Below are 15,292 nucleotides of genomic sequence, written 5' to 3'. Positions count from 1 at the left end.
TTAGTGGTTCCCCAAACTGAATCATGGTTGAAATTTAATAAACCAATATCAATGACCAACCTACCTGTTTTACTATGACATATGTATCAAGTCCAATTTAAATGAAAAACAAAACTGATCAAACCACATGACCATAATTGATCAGAGGAGAGTGCTTCTCTTATACTGCAAACAATTATTTATGGATTTTACCCATCCCCATTACCTACCTGTAATGTTCATGAAGAACTTCTTCACAGCTCCAAGGAAGGTTGAGGTCCTGGGTTGTTCATTGGAGGCATTTGTCTCTGATTCTTTTCCTTTCTAAAAAAAATTAAACAACACTGGTAAAACTCCCTTGTGGAAATTATGTGTAACAGCCCAAATCTAAGTAGGACCATACCACTGTTAAGGAAAATCATGTATGAATTTCAAACTGAGTTTAACTGTTTACAGTATGCCATACACTGCTTCTGCAAATAAGGCATCCTAGTTTCAATTAATGGTCTTATCATAAACTCATTACGCACAGGTAAATGTGATACCCTTCCTAAAATGTACCATCAAGCACAGGTAAATGTGAAATCCTTAGTAAAGCATACCATTAAACAAAGGTAAATATGATACCCTTCCTAAAGTGTACCATCTACCATTGACCAAAGGTAAATGTGATCTGATACAATTGGACTGAAAGTCACTCTCACTATAGTGTACCATTATTCAAAGATAAATCTTGGTCTGATACAACTGGTCTGAAAGGTACCCTCACTATGGTGTACCATTAATCAAAGCTTGTAGTTGTTGTTGCTGTAGGGATTAATGCTAATTTTCAGCACAAGATACGCTATACATAGCAGACGGTATAAATGGTAGAGGAAGCACCTGGGAGAACCCCGGAAAGAACCAACGACTTATCAGAAGCAACTGGCAGGCTTTCTCACATAGACACACTGGCCAAATCCGAGATTCAAACCCACACAGACAGAGGTGAGATGGTGGTGATCCTTAACGGTAAGCGCTTTAGACCACTCAGGATCCCTTTTATCAAAGGTAAATTTTAGTCTGATACAACTGGACTGAAAGGTAACCTCAATGTCACTATCATATGGGGTACCCTTAATCTGGTAAAGGTTGGTCCGATATAACTGGACTGAAAGGTACTTTCACTATAGTGTACCGGTACCATTAATCAAAAGTAAAATGAAAGGAATGGGGAGTTGCAAGCCAGAAGACAGCTGTCATAACATCCAAAAAAGGAATTATTCCATATGAACCAAGAAGCAGCAAGAGTCCTGACCTCACGAACTTTGATTGAAATGAAAAATGCATCTCTCACTGTGGGAGAATGTTATGCTCTTTTAATAGTCTAAACTCTGCATCTTGAGATGAACTTTGTAGCTGCCAAAATATTGGAAATACCTCTCTACAGGAGGAAGACAGTTATGACCCTTTCTTTTCTCTTTAAGTTCAGCATAATTATGACGAGACTGAGGATTTCAGCAGGAAGAGATGTTACAAAATGTAGCAGATTCTTGGCCTGAAATTTATGTTTGCACAACAGAACCACAGTTACAAATAAATTACAAACAACTCTTTTCTACTGAGAAAGCATGGATTTCACTCCTTCTCAACAATGCTAGGGAAAAAAAAGAAGACAGTTTTACAGGTGAGGTTTATGTGTAGTTCTGCTAGGAATTATAGGTTGTCTGAAGCAACCATGACGTAACATTGTCATACACAACTGATCTACTCTTGGAGTATTCAAATACATAAACACAAGTCTGAAAGGGATTAGACCTGACTTCTGTTTGAGAATTAGGCAAAGTCAATATCTTCCAAAAGAGAATCAGACCCCTCAGGACCTCCTACCTACGGAAGGCGTGCTACAACAAGGCCCTCATAAAAAATGTGTAACAGAGTAGCGAGTGGTCAGATGATCAGACAAAGTTCAAGGCTCGTGTTCTGTGACTATTGACTGTTGTACATTTATCCATCATTAGACCTCCAAGATTATCTTTACCTTTTATCAAAAAGTATCAAAACATAATGAATCTGTGATACATGCTTTTTCAGTCAAGAAACCCCTATGATTTCTTGGAACTGTTCCATGTAGATACCATAAATATAAAATAAGGAACGTCGACGGAGGTCTAACGATGAACACAGTGGCTTGTATCTTTGTTTACAATGTAGTAATTAGTCTTATTGTATGCTCATTTTTCCCCCGTTAACTTTACATTGTCAGAATCGTGCAATATTACCCGATATTGAACCAGCATGCCAATACACATATAGCATTACGTACATAAAGGAACTACTTTCTACTGTAAACAAACAATGGACGCAGAAGCCAGCACTATTGATTTGTACACAAGTCTTGTACACTCGTGTAAGAGGCTCTTTACAATGTGGTTGTTTATATTTGTTTCTGAATGAACTAAAACTGATGTTTCATGGACTGACACATACCAGCTGCTTTGGCACATTCCGCGTTGATACAATGTTTTGGATTTAGGCTAGCTACAGTATATAACAGATGCAAAATAAGGGCCTTACAAATAACATACAAGTGACAAGTCATATACACTCTTCTTTAGCTGGTGATAAGAATGGCAAAATAAAATACACTTACAGTTTTACATCCTGAATCTCCTCAAAATGTATTTTCTTAGTTCTGCAAATCCGAATTACATGAGCCATGTCATAGGTTCTCCATCTTGATTACACATTTCGAAATTGTACTGTAATTTTGATGATAAATGCAATTACATCCTCCTTACTGCACTCAAAATAAAATAACCATTAAATTCCATTGCGTCTTTTTGATAATTGCAATTGAAAGACTTCATATTTTCCCCACATTATGATTTCAAGCATTCAATGTCAGAAACAGAAATACATTTGCAGATGTCAACACGCTTCTCCCTAGCTTCTTCAATCTCATGTGGAATTGTCACATACAAATCCAGTCCATAATCACAAAATTTCATAGAATCGAGAATACCAAAATCTATTAATTCCAGATCAAATGGAAAAGTTGTTGCATTGCACATTCATTCACAATATACTCCAAATTTGAATTTTAACTAGACACTCCATTTTCTTTCGAAAGTTATGTCGTGCGCGCGACTAAGTTTAAATTTTCTGGGCGGAGTTATATGCGCAGTAATAATTTTGATTTGTGTAATGATGAAGATGCGCTTGTGTATTTAGTTTGGAATGTGGCATACATTCATATACGTTGTTTCTTATAGTGTATTTTGTTTATATAATTAAGTCTTGGACAGAATAAAAAAAATGAGCATATAATAAAAAGGTTACTGCATTTGTATGGGAAAATATGAACTCGTTTTGTCAGAAGGACATACTGCACTTCCAATGTCATGCAGTATTCCATCCAAAAAACTCGTTCATATTTTCATATACAAATGCAGTAACCTGCAAAATATATGTACTATATAATAATAAAAAAATAAATTGTAAATAGGTTTAGGATGTCATTTTCCCTTGGCCAGTAAGAGAGCAGTATTCCATTCAGCGAGCTGCACTTGTATATTAAGTGGGTGCCATCATGGTAATGTCAAATGGTAGCGTGGGAAAATGGTCCGGCATTAAAGACGTCAATGGGTATGCAGGTACTCGGGTACTGACCTTTACCTGGGTAATATAATTAACTATAGGGCACCCATTCAGTTCATGTAAAAAAACCAACATGTTTCCAAGTTTACATCAAAGATTATATCTGGCGACGTTGAGAGAGCTACATAGAATAAGGAGTACATTTCGAAGCTCATATTATGTGACATTTATCCATTGCAGACCTCCATCTACTAATTGTGGTGTTCTATGACATTCTGCTATGAGTTGGGGTGGGGTGCTCCCAATATTTTATTTAAATTACTATGGAACTCCCACCCTGGCTCGATTTTGTAGGAAGTGAAATTAGTGATAGAGAGAGGTAAAGCTCCAAGCCCCCAGTCAGCAATGCCGACAATTAAATTATTAAGAACACAATGGTGAAACTCAAAAGAATAACAATTTAATACAATTTAAATGATATTAATTTCTCAACCAGTCTTCTTCCTCTCGACCATGTAACAAGCTATTTCATCACGTGATTATAGTGTGAGATGGCTTTCCCCTGTACTTGGTTTCTACTCATCTGTGTTCTACTCTGCCAATTCCTTTTCTCCTTCCAGCGTTCTCTGTACTACGATTCTTCCTATACTCTTCCCCTTCTTGTCTCCTTTTCTCCTCCTCCTTCTCTCTCTCGCTCTCTCTCTCTCTAGCAACTAGGCTTGTTCTCTGCCTACTGCCTTGTTCTATCCTGTCTCCCCTCTCTGAGACTCGGGACTTAACTACCCGGTAGTTCTGTCCCCAAAAGCTTCTTTTACGAAGCTTTCTGTCCTTAGAATGTACTAAGGGTTTTCCTGCCAGTTCACGAGTGGCTTCCTCAGTGGATGTTGCTGCTTGACTAGTACGATGGCTTACAATCACTAATTCATTACCAGCCCAAATGACTGTTAAATTCTGGTTCGAATTGATGGCCCCACCCTTCCTCAGTTCCGATTGGATATCAATTCTACCCCAGTCAGTCCAGATTAACAGACGAGCCTCAGGTCATCTGTCAACTCGGGGAGATTTACAACACCAACAAGGGTCCTTTGTTCTAGAACAAAGCTTCCAACGTCTACATGCGAGTTTTTACACCCAACGAAGCAGGGCTCTTGTACAAACATGAATCATTATGATAGCCGCAGGGTCTACATACACACAGGGCTGCTAACCCATTCATTTGCTCCTGACTTACATAATCGCTGGCAGGCAAACGTGACACTAATCTTATATTTTCGACAGTTTGACCATTTTGATATGTACGTCAAACAGTTTCCTTATTTTTTATTTATACTAACTGTACATGACATGTTTCTAAGAAAACTGATGGATTTTAAAATTTGAAACCATGTGTTACAGATTCATTATAGTTTGATACACACTTCAGTAGCAGACCAGTCTATATTGAAAAACTATGGCACCAAATATTAAGTGAAACACGATTTATCAATGTGAATTATGGATGTTACATCACTAAAAGATGTTTGAGGAAAGGAATTTTATTATAATGAAGAATATGTTGCATCAGGAAAAGGAAAATCAATAACACCTTACAAATTTTGAAAGAGGATTCCAACAGAGATGTAAAATACCATTCAGAATTTTTGGACTTGCCTTCACAACCTTTCAGCGAAAGTTAAATAGTTGATGCAGATTAGTTTGGATTTAGCTAAATGAGATTCTTTTAAACTTTAGCAGATCCAGGTAAGTAGCAAAAATAAATGTGTTTTTAAAACGGTTTTCTGTAATTATGGCATTTAATATATACATTACTCTTTCTATGTCTAGATTGTCATTTTTACCACTTAAATTAGTAATAATTACGCTTATACCTCTCGAGGGGTTGGCATGGATGAACTTACAACAAAGCAGTTCAAGTTTAAATTTAATATAATTTACTTTTGATCAGGTGCCTGGGTAACCGATCATTAGGATCGATGGGTGCCCAGTTGACTTTACGTAAAATTTTGACATTTTTATCTGGCGTTCATTAAAGGTATGATAGTAAGCCAAACTTTGGACAGGCATACAAAGTCAAATACCTTATCCAATCATCTGTATCAAGTTTATTATGCTACGCAAAATCTAGCTTGAAATATCAGCATTGATTCTTAAGTAGGGCATGCGAGAAAAGTGTCCCCCCTTGTATTTTTATATAGTATATGCATGACAAGTAAACTGAAAACAACAGTATGAGCCCCTGTGACAATGAATAAATACACACACAACACAAGCCTCAAACTGTAATCATTATTCTGTCTCTCGATCTGAACTAGGAAACATTGTATAAGGGGTTTCCAGTGCCCTTTGTATTACCCAGGTTATTATCAATGGGCAGGTACATGATAATAAGTCAGCCAGTAATTCATACACAACACATTGTCAATCAAATCAACAGTCACTTTATTACATCAAATGTCTAATACTATGTCAATCAAAAGAACAGTCACTTTATTACAAAGTCCAATACAGCATCACTCAAATGAATAGTCACTGTATTATATCCAAAGTCCAATACTGTTTCACCCAAATGAAAATGGCCCCTTAATTACATTCAATGCCCAATAGTGTCAAACAAAAAATAAATAGTCACTTTATTACATCCCTCTGTAAACCATGGTTATTCATGTTATAACTAGCCAGGAATTTTTTTCCAGTATAAAATATAACATTTTTCTGTGTAAACAAAAGTAAATACGAAATTCACATTCAAAAATTTCAACCTCCAGAAAACACAGCTGTTCCTACAATATAGTCTCATCACTCCACAATATCTGGCCTCCGTAGCACACTAGCTAAACCAAATAAATTTGCAATTCATCAGCACTGAGACATAATTTAGAGGCATCATGATGCAAAGGACTGAACCTTAAAATGGCCCTCGAATGGTCTAACCCCCCCCCCCACCTGTAAAGATATATTTTCAATATTGTTACTCTTTTCATTCTTTCTTCCATGATATCTCTATGGAAAACATTGTAATGAAAACCATTTTCATATGGGCCCTATTTGAGGCAAGTCTCTTGGTGAGACGCAGTGTGAATGCAGGGATGGTCCTGGCTTTTAAAAAGCTGTCGCCAAAAAAATCGCCAACCTCAATATTTTGTCGCCAATTTTCAAAAAGTGTCGCCAAAAAAAGTAGTGTACATTTTTCCAAGTGTTAATTTAGTCTATTAATGTAACAGGCAATGAAAATTACAAAAGATGGATTAGTTAATACTTTAATTACAAGAAGCATTAACAAAATGTTACAAAGTCTTACATGAAGATCAGTCGCGATTTTAGGGCTGCCCACTTGTTTAATGCAGTTTCAACGTCTAATTTTTCACATCTGTACATGTTGATTCTCATTAAATTCTCGAGAGATGAGATGCAGAGCTTATTTCTGATGTCAGTTTTTATGAAGTTCATCTTACTGAATCCACGTTCACAGTGTACAGTGCTGACAGGTGACACCAGTAGTCTCTCAGCAGCCCCCCCCCCCTTTATGGCTAGCTTCACAAAGCTTGTAGCGAATTGCTTCCTAAATCCCAAGAATGATCACTGAATGCTGTATAAATTTTCTCGACAAGAAAAATAGGATCTCCATTCCCACGAATGAAACTTACACGAGTCAACACCTGGCAATATTGTACCGTATATATAAGCATAAATTCACACCCAACTTAGGGATTCTTTCACTCCTGTATTTTGAGAAATAAATAATTATTATTAATTATGCAAAACTGTTCTCTTTTTTTTGCTATTTCTTGTTGCGGAGTTTAAGTCTGTGCAGCCGTAACACAGGACTGATGGCAAAAGGAAAAGATCAATGAGTAAAATGCTGCACTGGCGACAGATGTAATTGTGATTTAGATTGTTTCCATTTGCTTTGTATTTATACACAGTTGTCGGTACTTCAAATCTTATCAGTTTTCTGTGAAGGTTCAGCAAAACTATTGTATTCGTATATGTATAAAAAAAACAGAAGGATTAGCCATTCAATTAATTGTATCTGTTCTATTCGCGTCTTCAGAAGTCGGTCAGTTGTAGGTATAGTGCGGTAGCATGATTGACTGTATCGCAGCATACAGTACTCAGCCCAGATGTCAGCATAAGCAGATTATGATGTAACAATGCACTGTAAAGATGGGGTTGTCAATAAGAACAAAGGATTGTTTGTGTAACAGATTGATACCAATGCATTGCTTAGTCAAGTTTGTGGCTTCCTTTCGTTCTGCCTTTTAATTTATCCAGTCCAAATCCGTGATTGTATGTACAAATTAAATAACTAAAAAGTATGTCGCCCAAAAAATCACCAGATGGGATATTTTTGTCGCCAATAAGGAAAAAAAATCGCAATTTGCGACATTGGCGAAGCCCAGGACGATCCCTGGAATGTGATCATCCACACAGAAGGAGTAGTGAAAATATCTTCAAGATGGCCACATTTATGGCCATATTGGGTGTCAGTTCAGTATCTTTTTTATTCATTTTTATTCACGTTAAACTACACACCAAGTCTTCTGTTGAAAACCCCATACTGATAATAATTTCCATTTACGAAGAATGGCAACAACAATGGAGTCACACTGGATACATGCGCACGAAAACCAACTAGAAATAATAAAATGTTCTTATGGTGACAACCCCATGTCAATATGACTTTCTGTTCAAAGGGAATGGAGATAACAATATTTTAAAGATAGCTCCCAAAACAATCGTAATGTCAGGGATGGTCCTGGCTTTTAAAAAGCTGTCGCCAAAAAAATCGCCAACCTCAGTATTTTGTTGCCAATTTTCAAAAAGTGTCGCCAGAACAAGTAGTGTACATTTTTCCAAGTGTTAATTTAGTCTATTAATGTAACAGGCAATGAAAATTACAAAAGATGGGTTACTTAATTCTTTAATTACAACAAGCATTAACAAAATGTTACAAAGTGTTACATGAAGATCTGTCGCAATTTTAGGGCTGCCCACTTGTTGAATGCAGTTTCAAAGTCTAATTTTTCACATCTGTACGTGCTGATTCTCATGAAATTCTCGAGAGACGAGATGCAGAGTTTATTTCTGATGTCAGTTTTTATGAGGTTCATCTTACTGAATCCACATTCACAGTCCACAGCACTGACAGGTGGCACCAGTAGTCTATCAGCAGCCCCCCCCCCCGCCCCCCCGGCTAGCTTCACAAAGCTTGTAGTGAATTGCTTCCTAAATCCCAAGAATGATCACTGAATGCTGTATAAATTTTCTCGACAAACAAAATATGATCTCCATTCCCACGAATGAAACTTACACGAGTCAACACCTGGCAATATTGGACCGTATATATAAGCATAAATTCACACCCAATTTAGAGATTCTTTCACTCTTGTATTTTGAGAAATAAATAATTATTATTAATTATGCAAAACCGGTTGTTGTTTTTTTTTTGTGCTATTTCTTGTTTCGGAGTTTAAGTCTCAGCAGCCGTAACATGGATTGATGGCAAAAGGAAAAGATCAATGAGTAAAATGCTGCACTGGCGACAGACATAATTGTGATTGAGATTTTTCCATTTGCTTTGTATTTTAGTAGTCGGTACTTCAAAGGTTATCGGTTTTCTATGAAGGTTCAGCAAAACTATTGTACTGGTATATGTAAAAAAAAAACCAACAGAAGATTTAGCCATTCAATTAATTGTATCTGTTCTATTCACGTCTTCAGAAGTTGGTCAGTTGTAGGTATAGTGCGGTAGCATGATTGACTGTATCGCAGTATACAGTACTCAGCCCAGATGTCAGCATAAGCAGATTATGATGTAACAATTCACTGTAAAGATGGGGTTGTCAATACGAACAAAGGATTGTTTGTGTAACAGATTGATTCCAGTGCATTGCTTAGTCAAGTTTGTGGCTTCCTTTCATTCTCCCTTTTAATTTATCCAGTCCAAATCTATGATTGTATGTACAAATTAAATAACCAAAAAGTCTGTCGCCAAAAAAATCGCCAGATGGGATATTTTTGTCGCCAATAAGGAAAAAAAATCGCAATTTGCAACATTGGCGAAGCCCAGGACGATCCCTGAATGTATATCAGATTGGCCCTAGTTAAATTTTGGACCGATTAGACATAATAATAAGCCTTATTACGATAACCCTATGTCAACATATAATCCATTCAGGAGGAATAGTGACAGCAAGGTCTTCAAGGTGGCCACCATGGCAGCAATACTGGCTCTCAGAATGACATTATTTCTAATATGGATAAATATTGGTGAACATTCCATATTGCTCATGACTTTCCACTGAGAATGGTTACTGCAAGATTTTCAAGTTGATTGCTCTTGCAGCCATATTGGCACTATTTTTATTTAGAACCAACACAATAAGAAATTGTTTAGTGAAAAGCTCATTATGATATTAACATCCATTCAGTAGAAATAGTGATAACACGATTTTCAAAATGGATAATGTATTGGCCATACTGTATGTCCAACAGGCATCATTTCCATTTAGGATCAACCAGACCATGAGATAAATGCATGCACAAAGTTTCATAGCAATCCTCCAAGCAGTTTAAAATTAGCGACGATAACAAACGTATGCTTATAGACAGAAAATGGACAACAGGCCACAGCATAAGCTCTTCTGATCAATGACCAACAGACCTAAACAGACAGAAAATAAAAACTTCAATATATCTGATGGCAGTGAGTATAATTTGTACCTGTGAAATTTTATCCACATGTGTTCCCACCAAAATCACGGGGGGGATTCTGGCTTCTGGTGATGCTGCACAGGAATGTATGGAGTTTAGCCAAACCTCAATCAGTTCTAAAAATAAATAAACAAGATGAGTGTGATCGGCACATTATGGAATCACTCCAATGGTCTATATAAATAAATACACCTTAGTGCAAAATCCGTTCTCTTCTTTCAGTAACAGTGATCCCAATATCAATTACCTTTCTCCTTACTCTAAGTGTAAGCCATATACAGCTGTTCTTTGAATGGATATGTGTAGTTTTTCAGTCTTCTTGTGATTCTGAAGCTGTACAAGATGCATGAGAAAAGCTGAATTGAGCGGAGGGTTTTGGTCACTGTTGCACTCGTTGTGTTCATTTATATTACCAATATGGAGATTTCATGTACATTACTGACAAAACGTCAGACTCCTGTGGCTCTAATTATATGCGTGACCCATTCATTTCAGTCAAGCTGCATCAGCTAAAATTTTCACTTTTAACACTTTTCTAGCTTCAATAATCCAATATAATTCATAGCTTTAAAATAAATTGCCATCAATATCTTCAGCCAGTAGGCCTATCTGCCGAACTGAATCATCTGAGATGAACCATGCTGGGATTGAATCCTTTTGGATTGTCTAGGTAGGCCTAGCCCATATTTAAAACATGCACTTGTAAAACTTCCTCGCATGCATGTTCAAACTACGACAGAATGTCCTGTCCAGGACCCAGTGTGACAATTAAACTTAAGGAAGCCAAAGAGTGTTAATGACATCATGTCAAAGGGGTGCCATGTGTGATATCCATTTACTTTACGTGGATTATGACAATAGTGGAATTGCTAGCATATGACAGAAAATCAAACAATAGTATCCAATCATCACACAACATAAAATAAATCACTTGAAAGTAAAATTTTCAATCATTTTTTATTTTTTAAGCAAAGTCTGTAAAGTTCAATGACTTTCAATGACCTTGAATTGAGGTCTTCATATCTCAATGACTTTCAATGACTTTTAATGACCGTGCGAACCCTGTAGTAAAATGAACACTGCCCCCCAACACAACCTTGATACTAGAAGAGGTTTTCACATACTGTCATTACTCTGAACACATTACTTTAATGACAGGAACTAGTTTTAGTAACAAGGCTGTAATAGATTCATGTGTAAAACGCAATGTCAGCTATCTTTGTGACCTACTGTAGACTGATAAATTGGCAAATGGACCATGAGTAGGAGGAGTGGTTTTCATGAACCCTGCCTGTGCCTGGTTGGTGTTTAAACATCGACTTTCAATATATTTGATTATGGACAGGTATGTTTAATACATTTTCAAAGCCATTTAGAAGATGAGATTCTGCATAAAAAATTCATCGATTTCTATTTAGCAAGGACTGATAGAACTCACTTATGTATTTTTTCTGTTATCAAGTGTTTCTTGAAAATTCCCAGGACCCCCATCTGGACTTAAATCAATATTTTCAAAATGTCATGGCTTTCCCTGGTTAGGAACAAACCTAATTTGTCTCCCAAATTGTTCTCATTAGTTCAAATATAACTTGTTATGTAGAATTTACATTTTGTTTATCAAGATAAAGATAGGTGCACAGTGAAGCTACATTCCAAATGCAAAAAGGATGACACAAAAGGGCATGGAATTGAAAGGAAAGCACATGAATTACCAAAGTAACTGTCATGCAGTATAGGTTCATCCAAGTTAGCAATAACAAGTGCTTTTAAATGTTTTTCTTCATTGTCTATTGTTGATTCTTTCCTCTTGGGGAACAAAACAATGCTGACTGTGTATTATTGTCTAAAATAACTAATAACAAAAGAGTTTTTATTTAATTCTGGGAGAGTAGAAGTGAACTTTGTACTTCATTATCCCTTCCCTGTGAACTATGCATTTCAAAATCCTTTCCCTGCAAACAATGCACTTCATTCTCCCTTCCCTGCGAACTAAGCACTTCATTATCCCTTTGCTGTGAACTATGCATTTCACTATCCCTTAACTGCAAACAATGCACTTCATTATCCCTTCCCTGTGAACTATGCACTTCATTATCCCTTCCCTGTGAACTAAGCACTTCGTTATCCTTTCGCTGTGAACTACGCATTTCAGTATCCCTTCCCTATCAAAATAAGTCTCATCACAACTCACCATGAACTTTGCACTTCATTATCCCATTACTATCAAAGTAACACTCATCAGCTACAAGATCAGTAAGCTGTTTGCTGACATCAGAAACCAAGAGATATATGGCTCGTCTTGTCAGGAATGTCTGGTGTGTTGTGTAAAAGGCAAACTGACCTGCAAAGTCCCATATTGTCAGTGGTGAAGTTTTGTCTGCATCTTGTTTTAATTTATAAACATTTTCCTGCAACAATTTTAGCATGGCTATCATGTTTGTTTCTGGCTGAATGGGCTCCCTCTGATCTAAAGCTGGGTGGGATTCTTCTTGCTGACTAGCAGTAGATGAAAGATCTTGGCCAACATCATGCTGAGTAGAACGGATGTATAGTACTTCTGATTCCTCGCCTTCAACAGCAATATCAGCCACTTCATGGCTCATATGAGTTGTCTCTCCTTGAGGAGGAATTGTCACCTGTTCCTCATGAATAGCCTTGTCCTTCATTGACTGCTGCTCATTCAGGACTCTGGCAAGGCGCTGTAATCGATAATCCTGTTCGGAATCTGAAAACACAAGGAACAGTAAATACAACTGACTTTTAAGTTGCACCAAGCAATTAAGCTGCCAATAAAATTGAAAAAGTAAATTAGGCACACTTTACCATTCAATCCACAAATAGACACTGCAAATACTCTGTGAGCTGGCGTTACACAGACTTAGGAAAAAAAATTACCCATTGTCAGATAAGGTTTGTTTTGGATCTAGCCAATTTGAATTATGGCAGGCAAATAAAATAAAAACGAATTCAAAATAATACAAAAATCATTTTGATTTTTCTTAAATCATGAAAACAAGAGCAAGAAAGTAGCTTTTTATGACCTTTTATTCAAATTCAAGTTCAAGTTGGACTTTTGATATGTGCTTCTGACTAGGAAAATATTCACACCCAGACCAAGGCTCAAATCCAAGACTTCACTAATTCAAGATAGATGCTTTACTATCTGTGACATCTTAATGCACCACAGCCATTTCTGTAACAGATTTACCCTGCTCAAAGACGTACGTCTTCATTATTCAAGATGATGCTGACCTACCCAATAAATGCAAAGTCTTTTTTTAGTATGATATGCATACACTGCATTATCTTTTGGGATTCTTGTGATTAGTAGCAGCAGTATTAGTAGCAATAGAAGTACGTTATAAGTTTCCTCTCTACTGAAATTAAGTCAAACATTACCTTTTACAGTCGAATCATACATAGCACTGCTGTGATTAGCAGCACTAACAGTAAATGTACTAAGTTTTCTCTCTACTGAATTCAATTCAAACATCAGTTTTTATAAATTATACATAGCATCAACATATTTTATACTATGAATGTCTGAAAGTGAATCAAATGAATACACATAAATTGAATATTTATAGAAAAACATAAAACCTAGGACAAAATATTCAACCATAAATTTAAATGACCCTGGATTTATTAAATAAATAAGTACCAGTTATATGACATTTTTTTCTCCACCATTTCAATAAAATAGTCTTGGTGTTTTCTCCATTATTTTCCCTGAGCTGTAAGGTATGGCAATACGAATTGAACCAATTAGATGTTATTGCAGCTCACTGTTGTCCCTAAGTAAATATCTCATTTTTCAGCATTTCTCCTGGTAACATTTTAGAGTATGAAGAAACATACTTGCGATCAACAGAAAGCAGCATTAAAGTCTAAGCAGAAAATAATGTTATTAATTATTCCTGATATTTACTGTACCTTTTCTAACCTGTGAAAAATGTTACTTGCATTCAACAGAGAACAACAATAAAGCTTATAAATAAAAAATAAGATGGTTATTAAGTTCAGCCTGTTGACTTTAACCTCTGAATGCCTGTATTTCCATAACGTCTGATAGCCATTTTCTCCAATAATAAGTATGAATTTTAGGTAGACCAGCAAGTTGTTCTCCACCTTTTTTTTTTTTTCTTTGACTGGCGGCGGAGACCAACGTTGTTCTGCACCAGTCCTGCTGATACGTCCGAGCTATGTCACCTCGGATGATCGGACCGCGCGCTATTAATTAATAAATTTATTTAGGCTATCCTTTGTATCCAGACGGTAAGTATAATCCCTCTTCTAATGATCCATAGCGTTAAATCCTTTAGAACACACACTTTTTTAGTATAAATCCCTGTCAGAACAGAACACCTGTGTATTCATCGGCTGTTGACCTCAGATTTGAATTACCCACGCATGCGTGTAAAGCAGCATCACCACGAGGCAAGAGTAACGCGTGAAAACCGTCTAGCGAGGCGTAGATCACTAGGAATTTACTGATGCTTGGGTGGGAACTGTGTCGTTATGGCAGAAATTTAGGAGATAGACAGAGAGAGAGAGACTTCATGTCAGAAATGTGAGATAGAGTGAATGATAAATAAATTGTAAAAAGACCACAAACTGTATTCAGGTGTGAAATTATGCTACACAATAATAATAATAATAATAATAATAATAATTTATTATTATTACTAGTGGTAGTATATTCAATCATATTTAATAACATTTACAATGGTATAAATGGATTTTATGACATACATACATATCTACATATTAATACTTTACATTACTTATAAGAAGAACATGATTATTATGATGAATATTATTAATAACATTTGCGATGGTATTTATGAATACAGTTGAACCCGGTTATGTCGCTGGTCTAGGGGTTTGCCAAAAAGCGTCGAGATAACCGATGATCGAGATAAACGAAAACCAATATGGCAGCAATATATTAACATGTGCTTGAAATTTCTTTATGTACATGATGTGCGTTAATAAATGAGAATGTACATGCACGTGTTTT

The 15,292-nt window shown here is 36.3% G+C and overlaps 1 protein-coding gene across 5 annotated transcripts in view; it reads right to left on the bottom strand.

The window, feature by feature from the left end:
- LOC149787205 (uncharacterized) overlaps nucleotides 1-15,292 on the bottom strand; it is a 111,410-nt gene that overhangs the window by 50,094 nt on the left and 46,024 nt on the right. For 4 of the 5 annotated variants that reach the window (XM_089977704.1, XM_089977705.1, XM_089977706.1 and 1 more), the window contains 3 exons: nucleotides 12,464-12,997; nucleotides 10,282-10,388; nucleotides 210-303 (listed from right to left, as the gene is read on the bottom strand). In XM_089977704.1, coding sequence (XP_089833830.1) covers nucleotides 210-303; nucleotides 10,282-10,388; nucleotides 12,464-12,997 — 735 coding nt within the window. The remainder of the gene's footprint in view (nucleotides 1-209; nucleotides 304-10,281; nucleotides 10,389-12,463; nucleotides 12,998-15,292) is intronic. The other variant, XM_089977707.1, reaches the window with a different exon arrangement.

This window comes from Sinohyriopsis cumingii, chromosome 12, assembly GCF_028554795.1.
Source record: "Sinohyriopsis cumingii isolate HCF-2022 chromosome 12, ASM2855479v2, whole genome shotgun sequence".
NCBI classification, from domain to species: domain Eukaryota; kingdom Metazoa; phylum Mollusca; class Bivalvia; order Unionida; family Unionidae; genus Sinohyriopsis; species Sinohyriopsis cumingii.
Note: the sequence above shows the minus strand (reverse complement) of the source record. Positions and strands in the feature narration are given on the sequence as shown.